This window comes from Gallinula chloropus (assembly GCF_964237585.1).
Source record: "Gallinula chloropus genome assembly, chromosome: 3".
Taxonomy (NCBI): domain Eukaryota; kingdom Metazoa; phylum Chordata; class Aves; order Gruiformes; family Rallidae; genus Gallinula; species Gallinula chloropus.
This window is the reverse complement of record NC_140087.1, coordinates 20,769,507-20,783,144: the sequence shown is the minus strand read 5'-3', so window position 1 is coordinate 20,783,144 and position 13,638 is coordinate 20,769,507. Positions and strand designations below refer to the sequence as shown.

The following is a 13,638-nucleotide window of genomic DNA, read 5'->3' as shown; positions in this document are numbered from 1 at the left end:
TTAGAAGTTTTCTGCTATAGCAGTAGTATAATGAACGTTTCATGACGTAACAGTGACTTATAATATACATTGTACAAGAATATTCTAAAACCTACGGTTATTTCAAACCCAAAATGTAGAAAGCTTTAGTCTGCCATAACTGTCACTTAAAATGTCAAAACCAAATACAAAACCTCAAACAGAACAACAAAAAACCAAAACCCCCACACTAAACCCAAATACCCTAATAAATTAAAAGCATATAGATGCTCTTATCTCAAAGATGTTTTTAAGATGGTGATCACATGAGGGTGAGAATTTCTTGGCTGAACTGCATTTGCAACACATAACCCGCATTTCAGAATCATAATGTCCTTAAAAATTTTACCTGCTACTCCAGAGTTATTGCTATCTTCAAATACTGTTTTTAGAAAGCTTAAGGTAAGTAACAAAACCCAAAGAGACAGACATGCTTCACACTTTCAGGTGCCCTACTCTGTCAAACTGCATAAGCCACCACTGTATCTGTTCCAAGATATTAATCACTCATAAAAAAGCAGCAAAACTCAGAAGAAAAGGAACTCTCAAGAGAAAGAAAATGTGCTATATAGCTGTAGACTTTTACTCACTATGGTGTGTGTGTGAACTGATAAAAAGAGGTCTAGCTTAAAAATTTACCTTTCAAAACATATAGTTTGATAAAACCCAGAATTATCGCTCTTACTTGCTTTATCTCTCTACTAATTTGATCTAATACACACACTGAGTAGGTAAAGCATAAATGTTTGAAATTACTAAAATAAGATAAAATTAACACTGGCTATTTGCTCTGCACTGCCAGTAACTCTCCCTCTCCTGCTCTCTATTTACTGCTGCATAAAGGAATACTCTTCACAAAAAATGGAAGAAAACTGGCCAGAAAACTGCTTCATTCCATAATTCACAGGTTACTCAAAACTCATGGCAAAGACAAGGACAAAATAAATAAAAATTGTCCAAGCACTACTGTCAAAGGCAATTAGAAGTCTATTATGAAACCAATTTTAGCCGTGTATAATTTCTTTTCTTCCCCTCTGCAGACATATTTGCTGCGTTGCTGCTGGGTAATAAGACAGTTGATGTCTTAAAGAGTTTACGCTCTTTGAGAAAGGCCAGGAAAGGAGCATCACTTCATTGCTGACTTTAAAGCGTGCCACAGTCAGAACTGGCGAAATCCAATACAATGGAAAGCACATGAACAATTCTGGAATCTCCTTTAGACAGGGAAAAGGAAGCTGTTGAGCATAGTTTCAATTTCCTGGGTTTTGGGGAATAGAGGATTATTTCAATAGTCATGCGCTGGCAATTAGATTTAAGTAGCATGAGATTTGTTTACAGATGTGTTTTTCCTAGAAACTCTTCTAGGAATGCTTCCAAACATGTTCCTCCTGTGATTTTTAACTTATGATAAATAACCTGGAACTTCAGAACACTTACGAAACTATAAACTCATGTAAGAAACCAATTCCTAAGACATATTCCTTTTGTTCTAGTTTCTTTTAATTCCAAGTTCAAAATTACGTCCTAGGAAAACAGCCTTCCTCCCCTTTAAAAATTTACTTCAAATTTACAGTTGATCTCAAGTAGACAACCCAAAAATGCAAGAACAGAAATACAGACAACTGATCAAAATATTTGCAGTGCTTTATCCACACAAGCTTCTCATTCGTGATTTGAACTTTCCGGGGACTGCTCCCCTCTGCCAGGTTTTTATGGAAGTCCAGCATAAGCCTTATCTCTTTATTTGCTTTTTCAGCCACTCTTGGTTAGCCAAAATACCATTACCCTCTTGGGGTGAGATTCATTGCCTGACACAGGCTCAAGGAAATGACAAAAATAAATGGAAACTGACAATTTGATGTTCATTTCTCTGCGCTGATGAGGCACAGGATTACAAACTGCAGTGCTGAGAAAAAGAGGTTACTCTAGAAGAAAGTCTTAACCAGGTTGCCAGCATCTGTGCATGCTACCTTGATTGGTTCGTTGCTCGATTTCCAAAGTCTTTCGTCTACCACCAACTGTCATCCTTGTCCCTTGCCATAATCCAGCCCAGGCCTTCTTTCCCTGCATTTCTTGTGGCTTTTTACTTTTTCCCCCACTCCCACATCTATTTATCAACTGGGTTATAGTGAAAGAAAGAGTGCACAATGAAAGACAGGAACTCATATGTCAGCAGGTCATATGCATTGCTTCAGAAGACCTAGGGCAGCATTTTAATAAGCAAAATACAGAGACATTAACTAGAATGGGCTCTGGGTAATCACTGCTGAACATGAAGTGGGAGTTCAAGCACAGCTCATGATTCTTAAACCACAGCCAAGCAGGGACGGGGAGTAAAAAGAACATTGTATTCTTACCTACAAAGGAAGATAGTGCAAACAACATTGCTCTCATATATTCCTCTGAGCTCAGAGACATTTCAGAGCTGTAACTATTAACCTCTATGTCATTGTTCAACATTACAGAACTAAAGAATTTGGTTTTGCCAAAGTAGAGGTTTCAAATAAGAGGAAAGAGTAATTCAGAAGGAATAAGTAACCTAAAACCTTCTTTAGAGTACCCCAAACTGCCAGCTGCCCCTCAAGCACTGCTGAATGTTTGGTTAGCAGAGCAACTTGCTGGAAGCTAAAAGAAGCAGAGGGAAAACCTCTACCCAACACTTCTGTGCTGCCTTCAGCACCACCACATAAAGAACTGAAATCAAGTTTACCTTTCTCGATGCGTAGATGTCAAAAAAGGGTTTGTTTCGGACACTGAAGGGTTCCTGTGCTTTGTCAATAAGACCATTCTTCACCTTTTCATGTCGTGGAAATATAATCTCTTTCTCTATACATGCAAGTCGAACATTAAAATCACAGTCTCCAACAGGCTGCCCCTGCCAAGTTACAAAGATCAGTGTTAAAACAAAACACCACACTATTTAAACAGTCTAAGTTTTCCTCATCTGATATTTAGAATCCTACAGTTACACAAAAATATTATCAAATCACTACATGTTTTTGACAAATACTTGGTTTTAAAGCATTTGCTTCAGGCAGTAACAGGTTTAATCACAGTCCACAGAAAGACAAAAACCTGTAACAGGTATTCAAGCATATATGAGTTAAATACTTAAATACCTTTAAAGTTAAGCAGCAGAATTTAAATATTCTCTAATTATAGCAGCTACCTACTTTTCCAGCTTTCTTCTGAAATCCTAATACTTTTCATAATATTTTTAATGACCATGCAAGAATGTGATTTACACAGTTACGCAAACACGTTGCTTTGAAAGTACTATATTGATGCCTTGAAAGAAGCATTAATTCAGTGAATGTTCACTTTTGTCACACAAAAAGAGAGAAAAATAGAGCTGCAGTTGAAAAATGTGCCAATAAACAGTGGCTGCAACAACCTAAACACCTGCAAGATATGTGATCACTTGGCCATGAAAAGGTAGCAAAAGTCCTTCTCTAAGTCTCAGACCTTTCAAGACCTGAAATAAAACAGCAGCTTTGCAACGCTTGAGATATTTATTACATTGTACCAGATCAGTAGGAACATTCCCAAAATGCACATTGGTCAGATTAGTAATTCTTCGAAATGAAGTTTATTACATTTTGAGCATAAAATAGTGAGGAGAACGCACTGTGAGTATTACTAAGAGAACATAAGCAACTGGCAACTTCTACAGTCGCTTTCATAGCAATAAAGCATAAAACTCATGGATTTGCATGTTAAAGGCATGATACAGCACTGGAAGTTGTTTACATGAGATCATCCCTCATTTTGCCACCTCATTCGCAGAAAATAATAATTTTCAAAACCCATCCCTTTCATGGTCCACAGAGAATAAGCTCAGAGAACTCTGGCTTCAAAACCAGCATTTTTAAAATATTGAAAGCAACGTTCCTGAGCACAGGAAACTGGGAAGACATGGGACTCAAAGAATCAATGGCAGCAGCACAGATGAGCAGGATAACCAGCAACCGGATACTTTCTGTACTAAACACAGCTAGAAGGGAAAAGGAAAGAGAATCTAAAGGGAGAAAAACCTTGTTCTAACATGCATCAAAGAGAATCAGAACTGGTCCATCTGAAAGAATGCAAAGAAACTAAGTGACAAAACGGCATCCTGATGAGGCATACAAACATAAGAGAGAATAAGCAGGATCTGAAGAGGTATCGCTCTTGGAGAAAAACAGAACACCAATTTTAGACCAACATGAGTTGAATCAAGTTCTTTCCAAACTCATCCTGACTTTCACCAGGATCTTCTACATCTGCTCCCAAATGGGCATTAAGTTTCTCCTACACTTCTTTCCCAGCACTAGATCTTTAATAGACCTCCAACGAAAGTCCTCAATTGTTCACCACAACAGCTTTAAGAACCAGGTATCCCTCCCACACTACATGTAATTTACAACCACTTTCTTTCAGGACTCAACTTCAAGCTATAGGAGTAGTGGCAGCACAGCCACCATCACTTGTGGGGGAAGAGAGTCCTGCACAAAGCCAGTGACAATGTATGTGAAGTGTCCCCTTATCTCTGGTCATTGACCCATGCTTATGAAGAAGAAAGCCTATCTAGCTGTTAACTTTGCCTTCAACATTACCTTTCTTTCATACATGAAGATGTAACTAATAAAGAGCCATTCAAATTAATGGAAAATTAGAGAATGGAAAAATCCAAAGAGCAGGAGCAGCTCATTCCTTATTCAATTGTCAGAACACAGCTGCATCACCTACAGGTTTTTAAGCACCAACAACAACATTCTGGAGAATCATATCTTTCTCTTTCTTCCCCTAAACACAGCTTACTTGAGAACTCATCTGTACAGTGATTGAGCTCATCCTGGTTTGTTAATCTAATTACAATTTACAAAATACGTCTTGACCTCTGTAAAAACTGACTGAAGAACTGACTGAAGAATTAATTCCTGGGAAACATGTATACATACTTATTATTTCAAAGAACACAGTAAACTGTTCTCTAGGTATGCTTCAGCAAGATATAGCACACATGCTCTCTTCCCTACAGTAGGTTTTCCACTCAGCCATGTTTTATGAGTAGGTCTGAAAAAGCAAATGAACTAATTCAGGTTTCAAATATTTGATCTTCCAATAAGCAGTAAAATTATTTAGAGGGCTTCCTTACAATGATTCATTTAAAAATGCTTTTGTACAGTGACTTAAATTTATTTCAATCCCTTAATAGTTAAATTAAAAGTTGAGATTACTTCATATGCATCATAAAACAGCTGAATCACTTTCTTTTGCTCTAAATAATCCTTTCACTTCTCCCATCTACTTGGAGCTAATTATTTCCTGCAGCTCTGCCAATCATATATTTTTATTTCAAAGCTTGTTAAGCAGAAGGGTATATTACCACTAGGTTTCAGCACGTAAAGGTCAGAGCCAGGTTGACTTAAGATTATATGAGATGGGAAAACACAATTAATGCCACCGAGCAACTTCTTCATCAGCAAAGTAAACTTAGAAGTTAAGAAGTATTTCATTCTCACAAAAGCACAGGACATTAGCAATAAGAAAATTAATGTGACATTGAATTTAAATCAAGGACATCCTGAATAAAAGCAATATTGGGGGAGGAGGACTTTTGCTTTGTTATTAGACACTTGTCGTAATTACAGAAATTGTTGCTAATATACAATGTATGTATCCCAGACTGATCCAAAACCTTCAAGTGGTAAAATCCTAGCTTTTAGCAAATAAGTAGGAGGGCAACGTAGGCTGCAATAAATAATTCACAGACCTTGAGAAAAACAGGAAGAGTTTATTTAGTATATAATGCACACATTTAAAAGTTGTCCAAAAACAAGACATTGATACATGTACAATCTAAACCCAGGCAACAAGTGCTGGGATGTTGTCAGGCAATAGAGATGTTTTATTAATTTCAGCATTCAGACGCTCGAGATTTTATTTCAATATGTAAGTTTTTACTTGGCTGAGAAGGATGAGTGTCACCACTGCCTAACATCACACTTACTGGGTGCATTTACATGGTAATTCCTGTTCTAGACATTCTTAACCTAAAATAAGTTTGTTAGCAAAGGGTAAAACAGAATTAACAAGTAGCATGTGTTTCCTATCTATGCTAGAAACTTACACTTCCCCCTCACTGTAATTAAAATGTATCCTAAAGCAAAATACCGTTTAGACAAGCTTCAAGAGAGGAGTCATCTGTTGAATCAACACCTCTTCCTCGAGCAGCTGAATTCTCTTCACCTGTTGAAACTTTGTGGACTGCACTAACAGGTCACAGCATGAAGAGAGCTTGCAATAGATGTGCGATTTTAAAAACACTGGTTTGATTTTAAAAACAATCCTCCCCACATCCTCAAAACACAAAATGAGATTTCTGAGCTTTGAAATGTACCCAGGGTTGAACATTTCTAAATTTAAACTTAAGATTATTTCAAATTAACTTCTCAACAGAACCCACAGACAGTAAGTCACGTAAGAACCTAACGTACCACAAAGAGGGTCTGCCACTCATTTAATATCCATTATCTTGAGTGGGCAGGGGGAAGGCAATTTATGTACTGAAAGGAGCTAAAAAACCCCCAAACAACAAAAACACCCTCCAAAAATCACAGTCCCACTGACATTCCTCCAAATGGGTGCTAGGCCAAGAGTCAGGGTGTGCTCTGCCCTCCACCTGCTTCACATGCTCATATGGCTGAAAGGCTGGCAAGTAAATTCAAATCCCAGGCCATGACATGGAGGAAGATGGCAAGAATCACTGAGACGGGTATAAGAGGATAATGGGATTTCTGATGCACACCCTCCCTCAGTCCCCTCTCTCTCTGCATGGACAAAGGTGCCCCTGAGAAGCTACCATGACTCTCCAGGCTTAAGTTTCCTGCAGCCTCCACAGTTTACCTCGTGGCTACAGCTCAGCCAATTCAGTGAGCCTTGCATGGAAAGTCTCTTATCTAGATGGATGCAGTATAGATAACAAAACATGGTGTGTAGGTGCTAAATCCCATAAATATCAGTTTCTAAGAGAAAACACTTTTCTCCAGCATTTTCCCAATGCAGCTATAGTAAAAAGAAAAATAATGCCTGGGCCTGTGTGCACAGCTGGTAACGAGCTTGGTCAGGGATAAACCCAGTGTATTTATTCTCTTCCTCCAAGAGATATAGTTGGAAGACTACCTGCCAGCAAAGTGTGCTCCATCTCCTTCCCCAGAGTGGCACCTTGGCCATAAATAATTCAGTACATACACACATATATGTTCCACGCACGTCTTCACTTATTGAGCCATAGTGGAACACATGTCACAACTGTCTCAGCTTTAATGATTTTGAGAGAAGAATAAAGAATAAGCTCGGGCTGATATTCTACCCTGTGTTTAACATTATTATTGACAATTCAAGGCACCCACAGCTGACATCTGCATTTCCAACGAAAGCCCATTATTAGTTCTCCCATCTTCTGAAGACCATGCAGTCTAATATTTTGCATTTTATGTTAATGGCCTGGCATGTCTTTCTTCTGACTGTAGTTTAATAGATGCTGCTATTTTTTTGATACACATAGCTTTATGTAAAAACAATCTGAAGGTATGGTTTAATTCTCCAAATAAGATGCTTACTATATACAATCACCTAAAAGTTCTGGTTATTTTATTTCTGATAAAGTTTTCTTTTTAAAATAGGATTAAAAATATTACAGAAACGAAAAAATCTAGTAAGAGTTATGACTCTTAAGTCTTTCACCTCATAGAATCATAGAATCATAGGTGTTGGAAGGGACCTCCAGAGATCACCATGTACAACCCCACTGCCAGAGCAGCTCCCCAGCTCATATTGCACAGGTTGGTGTCCAGATGGGGCTGGAATATCTCCAGAGAAGGAGACCCCACCACCCTCCTGGGCAGCCTGTCCCAGGGCTCCCTCACCCTCATTGGGTAAAAGTTCTTCCCCATGTTGGTGTGGGACTTGCAGCCATTGCCCCTTGTCCTGTCTCCACAGACCACTGAAAAGGGGCTGGCCATTCCCCCTGCATCCCATACTTCAGATATTTATAAACATGAATAAGGTCCCCCCTCAGTCTTCTTTTCTCCAGGCTGAACAGTCCCAGCTCACTCAGCCTTTCCTCATAGGGGAGATGCTCCAGGCCCTTCATCATCTTTGTAGCCTCCTCTGGACTCTCTCCAGGAGATCCCTGTCTTTTTTATCCCAGGGAGCCCAGAACTGGGCACAATACTCCAGGTGGGGCCTGACCAGGGCAGAGTAGAGGGGGAGGATCACCTCCTGTGACCTGCTGGCCACACTCCTCCTGACGCCCCCCAGGATCCCATGGGCTCTTTTAGCCCCCAGGGCACACTGTGCCTCAAGCAGCCTTTCAAAAAGGCAAAAAGCAACACAACTACTATAATCTGAAAAAATATTTTTAAATTTGTGGTTTCCAACTTCTATCATTCAAATATTCCGAACAGATATAGTAATGGCAAGGAATTTAGCAGTTGCAAAATGGTGTCTAAAAATTTATCTTGGCATCAATGATGTACAGCGTGTGAAATATGATTTCAATTGTAACAATTCAACCAACATGCTACAGGAACATAACTACTGTTTATAGGTTGTCAGCTTACACAACAGAATATCGCTTTGATTTCCACAGAATGAAAATGCTTGGGGGAATCAGACCTATTAAAAAGATTGCTTAAGACATGTATTAAATTATTGGTATTTTCTTTCGTAGAATCATAGAATGGCCTGGGTTGGAAGGGACCCCACGGACCATAGAGCTCCAACCCCCCTACCACAGCCAGGGACACCAACCTCCAGGCCTGGAGCTACACAAGGTTGCCCAGGGCCACATCCAACCTGGCCTTGAACGCCTCCAGGGGTGGGGCATCCACCACCTCTCTGGGCAGCCTGTTCCAGCACCTCACCATTCTCTCTGCAAAAAACTTCCCCCTAATATCTAACCTAAACCTTCCTTCCTTTAGTTTTAATCCATTCCCCCTTGTCCTGCCAGTGTCTACCCTTTTTAAAAGTTGATTCCCCTCCTGTTTGTATGTTCCCTTCAGGTACTGGAAGGCTGCAATGAGGTCTTCTTTAAAAAAAAAAAAAAAATCACTGAAAATAAATTAAAATCTGTATGAATCAACAAAGAAAAGAAGTTTGTAGCCCATGCATAAACATCAAGGCCTAAAGAGAACATACAAATATAGCTCCACACTTTTTTTTTATTAGCAAACATAACTTGAACAAAACAGCAAGACTGTCAAAACTGTGACTAAACATACAAAATCCAAACAGTGAAAGTAGATTGTCCTACAAACATCATTTACTTCTTCACTCTTACTACAGAACATGAAGTCAAGATAAAAATGATGAAACCATCTAACTACAAGTAGATGAGAAGTTTGGTTCACTGATGTAGAGACAATGCATGTAAAACAGAGTATCTGCCGTCACCTGAAATGGCTGAACTATGATTCCCACCACTACTGTTGTGCAGTACAGAGGCTGACTGATGGAAACTGGCATCTATCACGGATGAACACCTTTCTCTCTTGAAAACAAAGCACCGAAAGCTTAGTAGCTGCTATTTTGGGAGCACAGCCAACTTAGTCCAATCCACTGTTTGATTGCATGTACAGTGGCTTCATTTGGGATCTTTATAATCCTTATAAATCCTTCCGAGCCTTCAAAAACAGAACTCAGTAAGGGGATTTTACTGGGATGTAAATGCTTAAAACAAAAAGGAATTATGTTCTGTCTAGACTGGCTGCCTCCCTTCAAGTAATCTGAGGAGTACATGAACTTCCGATTTTAATTACAGAAGTCACAATTTTAATAGCCCATAACTGTAAAATAAATTTGCCATCATCATCATCATCAGATATTTACACACAAAAAGACTACATGTTGTATATAAAGTTAAACATTTTGCACTGAATTTAGGCTATCTGCAAAGTCCAATCGAACACAGGGCTTTACTACTTCTGTTTTTTCCTATTATTTTTCTTAGTGCTGTTGTCACACGTAGTATGGAGGCATTCTTACACGATCACATAATCCAAGAATGGCAGGGGTTGGAAGGGACCTCTGGTGATCATCTAGTCCCACCCCCCTGCTAAAGGAGGATCACCCAGAGCAGGTTGCACAGGATTGTGTCCAGGCAGGTTTTGAGTATCTCCAGAAATAGAGACTGCACAACCTGTCTGGGCAGCCTGTGCCAGTGCTCTGTCACCCTCAGAGAACTTTCTCCTCATATTCAGGCAGAACTTGCTGTGTTCCAGTTTGTGCCTCTTGCCCCTTGTCCTATTGCTGGGTATCACTGAAAAGAGCCTGACCCCATCCTCTTGACACCTGCCCATTAGATATTTTTAAGTACTGATGAGATCCCCTCTCTGTCTTCTCTTCTCCAGGCTGAACAGACCCTTCTCGACCTGCTGGCCATGCCCTTCTTATCCTGCACCCCAGGATGCCACTGGCCTTTCTGGCCATGAGGGCACACTATGGGTTCATGGAGAACTTCCCATCCACAACCACTCCCAGGTCCTTCTCTGCACAGCTGCTTCCCAGCACATCAACCCCTAACCTGGACTGGTGCCTGAGCTTATTCCAGCCTAGATGCATAACCCTACACTTCCCCTTGTTCAGTTTCATTCAGTTCCTCTCTGCCCAACTCTCAGCCTGTCCAGGTCTCGCTGGATGGCAGCACAGCTTCCTGATGCATCAGCCACTCCTCCCAGCTATGTACCATCAGCAAACTTGAGAGGGGGTGAACTCTGTCCCCTTATCCAGATCACCAATGAATATGTTGAATAAGACTAGACCCAGGAATGACCCCTGGGGCACACTGCTGGCTACAGGCCTCCAACTAGGTTCTGTGCTACCTACCTTAACTGCAACAGACCTTAATGGTCCAGTCAGTATTTCTTCTTTCTGATGCTATCCTCTTCCTCTCTACCAGCCACTCACAGTGACTATTCATGAGAATACCTACTGCTGGTTTTCTACAGGGCTGTCTTTATAATGAAGAATTATCACGACAATGAATTAAAGAACAGTGATGAATTTTCTACATCTTAAAGGCATTATTTCAGGGCATTTCATACTTGAAAAGATTGTGGCAGTGATTTTTTTTAGAATATAAATCACTTTTTAGTATTTAAAATAAGTCTGCCTACTACAGTAACTATAAAGTCTCCTAAAAACTAGAACAGAATAAAAAAACCAGTAACAACCAGTACTGATTCACAAATACTGTCTTAGAGAAGGAACCACCTACCTTCTCTAGACCATGATAAAACTAAAAATTAAGTATGTGTTTGCAATAGATGTTATTCTTCTGAAGACTTGTAAAAGATCTATAATTTCAGAACACAATCTGTCTTTAAGACATCTAGTTCATTGTGTGTATGGTTAGTTCACAGCTAAGAAATGCTGATTAATTACTATGATACTCAAACCAAAAGAAAGTGGTAATTTTCTTCTTATTTCTTTTAAATAAGAAAAAATATTCTGAAAATGATGGCCTTCACATTCTCTCCTAGACTGTAACAGTCACTCAGGTTATTCAAACATATTAGCTGTGGAAAAGAAAATATTAGAGAGGTCCTGCTTTCATCTCCATAAAACCTATATTGAATTATATATTTATTTTAGACTTGGTACACACACCTGATTAACTTTGATTATATTTTTTCTTCAGTTCTTTCCCCTTAGAAACAGAAAAAGATGTGAAGGCAAGAGATGGGGAGAAAGCTGAAAATATGAAATATTCCAGCTAGATTAATTGTAAAAAAGGAGGAATTAAAACTAAGTTAGGGAAACAAGACCTAATAATATTTGAATATATTCCCACTGCTTCCATATGATACCTCCCAACCACCCTCTGTTTTGCCTTTAGCTTTTCCTGATTTGAAATACACCGAAGAAAGAGAGGCCTGTGTTACACTTCATTCTCAGTACTTAGGAAGTTGGACATGATCACGCAACTGGAAAACCTGCCTCATTGTAAAGTTTTTTCACACTTTCAATGTTAGTTGTGATCCCTGCCAGATTCCTGAGAGATCTGAATATTTGCCTCAGACAGAAGCTGGGTTTAAGTCCACCTGGCCACTCCTATGGGAATGACTGTTACAAACTGCAAGCTGAGGGAGGTAGTTTTTCTATTTAATCATATGTTACAGCTCCTAGCACAAGAAGATTAAAAAAACCAAATTTCAAATAAAATGTGAGGGGTTCTAAGGGTAATAATATAGGGGGCAGAAAATTGTTTACCAAAAATACTGAGAAAAGTTCTTTAAAAAGAGTGAAGAATAAAACTGTCTGTAGACTTTGTTCACTAAACTGTATAAGGTTTGAAATATTTCAGAGTTCATTTACAATGCAGCTTAAGCTTTCAGGTCTTGCTTTTTATTTCTTGTAGCAAGTTTCAGGACTTGCTGAAAAAGTGTCACATCAGAGTAAGTAAATAAAGAGTCAAACCTACAGAACTTGAACACCTGAAAAATATAAAGGATTTAATATCATAGGAACTTCAAATGCTGCTCTTGGAGATCTACTTGTCCCTGTATCTCTCCCAAGAGCAACCCTTTCTGCCTCTTCCCCTGACAATTGTAATAGCAATAATCTGCCATTCAAAAAGGTTCTCGTGAGACATGCTTCATCTCAAGCTATGGAAACACTTACCTTTGGGGACTAAAACAAGACATGACAAAGTCTGATACACTCCCTTTGCTTTTGTATAATATTCTATTAAGTATTCTTTATTTTAGAAAATGTGGAAAACAAGCCACATTCACTGAAATCCACAGTGCCCCTTGGGTTGGGAAAAGGAGGATCTAACTCAATGATGCAAGGCAAAGGAAAAAATCAGATGTATTTTTCACATGATCTGGCCAGCAAGTACAACAGTCAACCTTCAAACTAATTACAATGCTAAAGCTCCCCACCACACAGCAGCTTATTAGACCAAAAAAAAAAAGTAGAAAATGAAGAACAAGAAAACACCAAAGGCATCCTGGTGAGCATGTACCAAGTATCACTCTTCAGCAATAATTTACTTTGTGTAGGCATCACAGAGAAAGAGAAAAAAAAGATGTATGCAGGAATGCATGAAAATGCTACTTTTGAGTTGCATATGCACTTTACTCAAACACAAAGAGCAACAGGAAAGAAAGCACAAATTATCTGTTAGGTAGTTTACAGAATAGATAAGGAGATTTGTAAATTTTGCTGCTCAGACACCCAAGTCAGGTTTTCAACGATGAATAAAAGATGATCAACAGGGAAGGGGGGAAAAGGCTAGAAAAGACTTGGAAAAAGCCAACTAGCTAAGATGCATTTCTGTTCATCTACCTCCACAGACCCAAAAGCCTCTGCAGCATCACCCCCTTAACTGTGCTCTCTGCACTACCAGCTCTCCTAGCCCACCAGCTGTCACCCTCTTTTTTCTGTAATGCTACCCTGTTCATATAGAACATTCACTTAGTATTCATAAAGAATACTAAAACACAGGATCTGGCTGAGCTGCCCCTGCTCTCAATAAACTGTGTTATAAAAACAGGAGGAGGAGGAAGCAATCTTAACGCATCCCTCCCAGCGTGACACCAGAGTGAGACATGGTGGAGTAGATGCGCTCTA

At 39.3% G+C, this 13,638-nt stretch overlaps 1 protein-coding gene across 2 annotated transcripts in view; it reads right to left on the bottom strand.

Moving 5' to 3' along the window:
* RNGTT (RNA guanylyltransferase and 5'-phosphatase) overlaps positions 1–13,638 on the bottom strand; it is a gene marked incomplete at both ends in the record, with an annotated part of 184,240 nt that overhangs the window by 111,168 nt on the left and 59,434 nt on the right. For both annotated transcript variants that reach the window (XM_084262183.1, XM_084262184.1), the window contains one exon: positions 2,729–2,893. In XM_084262183.1, coding sequence (XP_084118309.1) covers positions 2,729–2,893 — 165 coding nt within the window. The remainder of the gene's footprint in view (positions 1–2,728; positions 2,894–13,638) is intronic.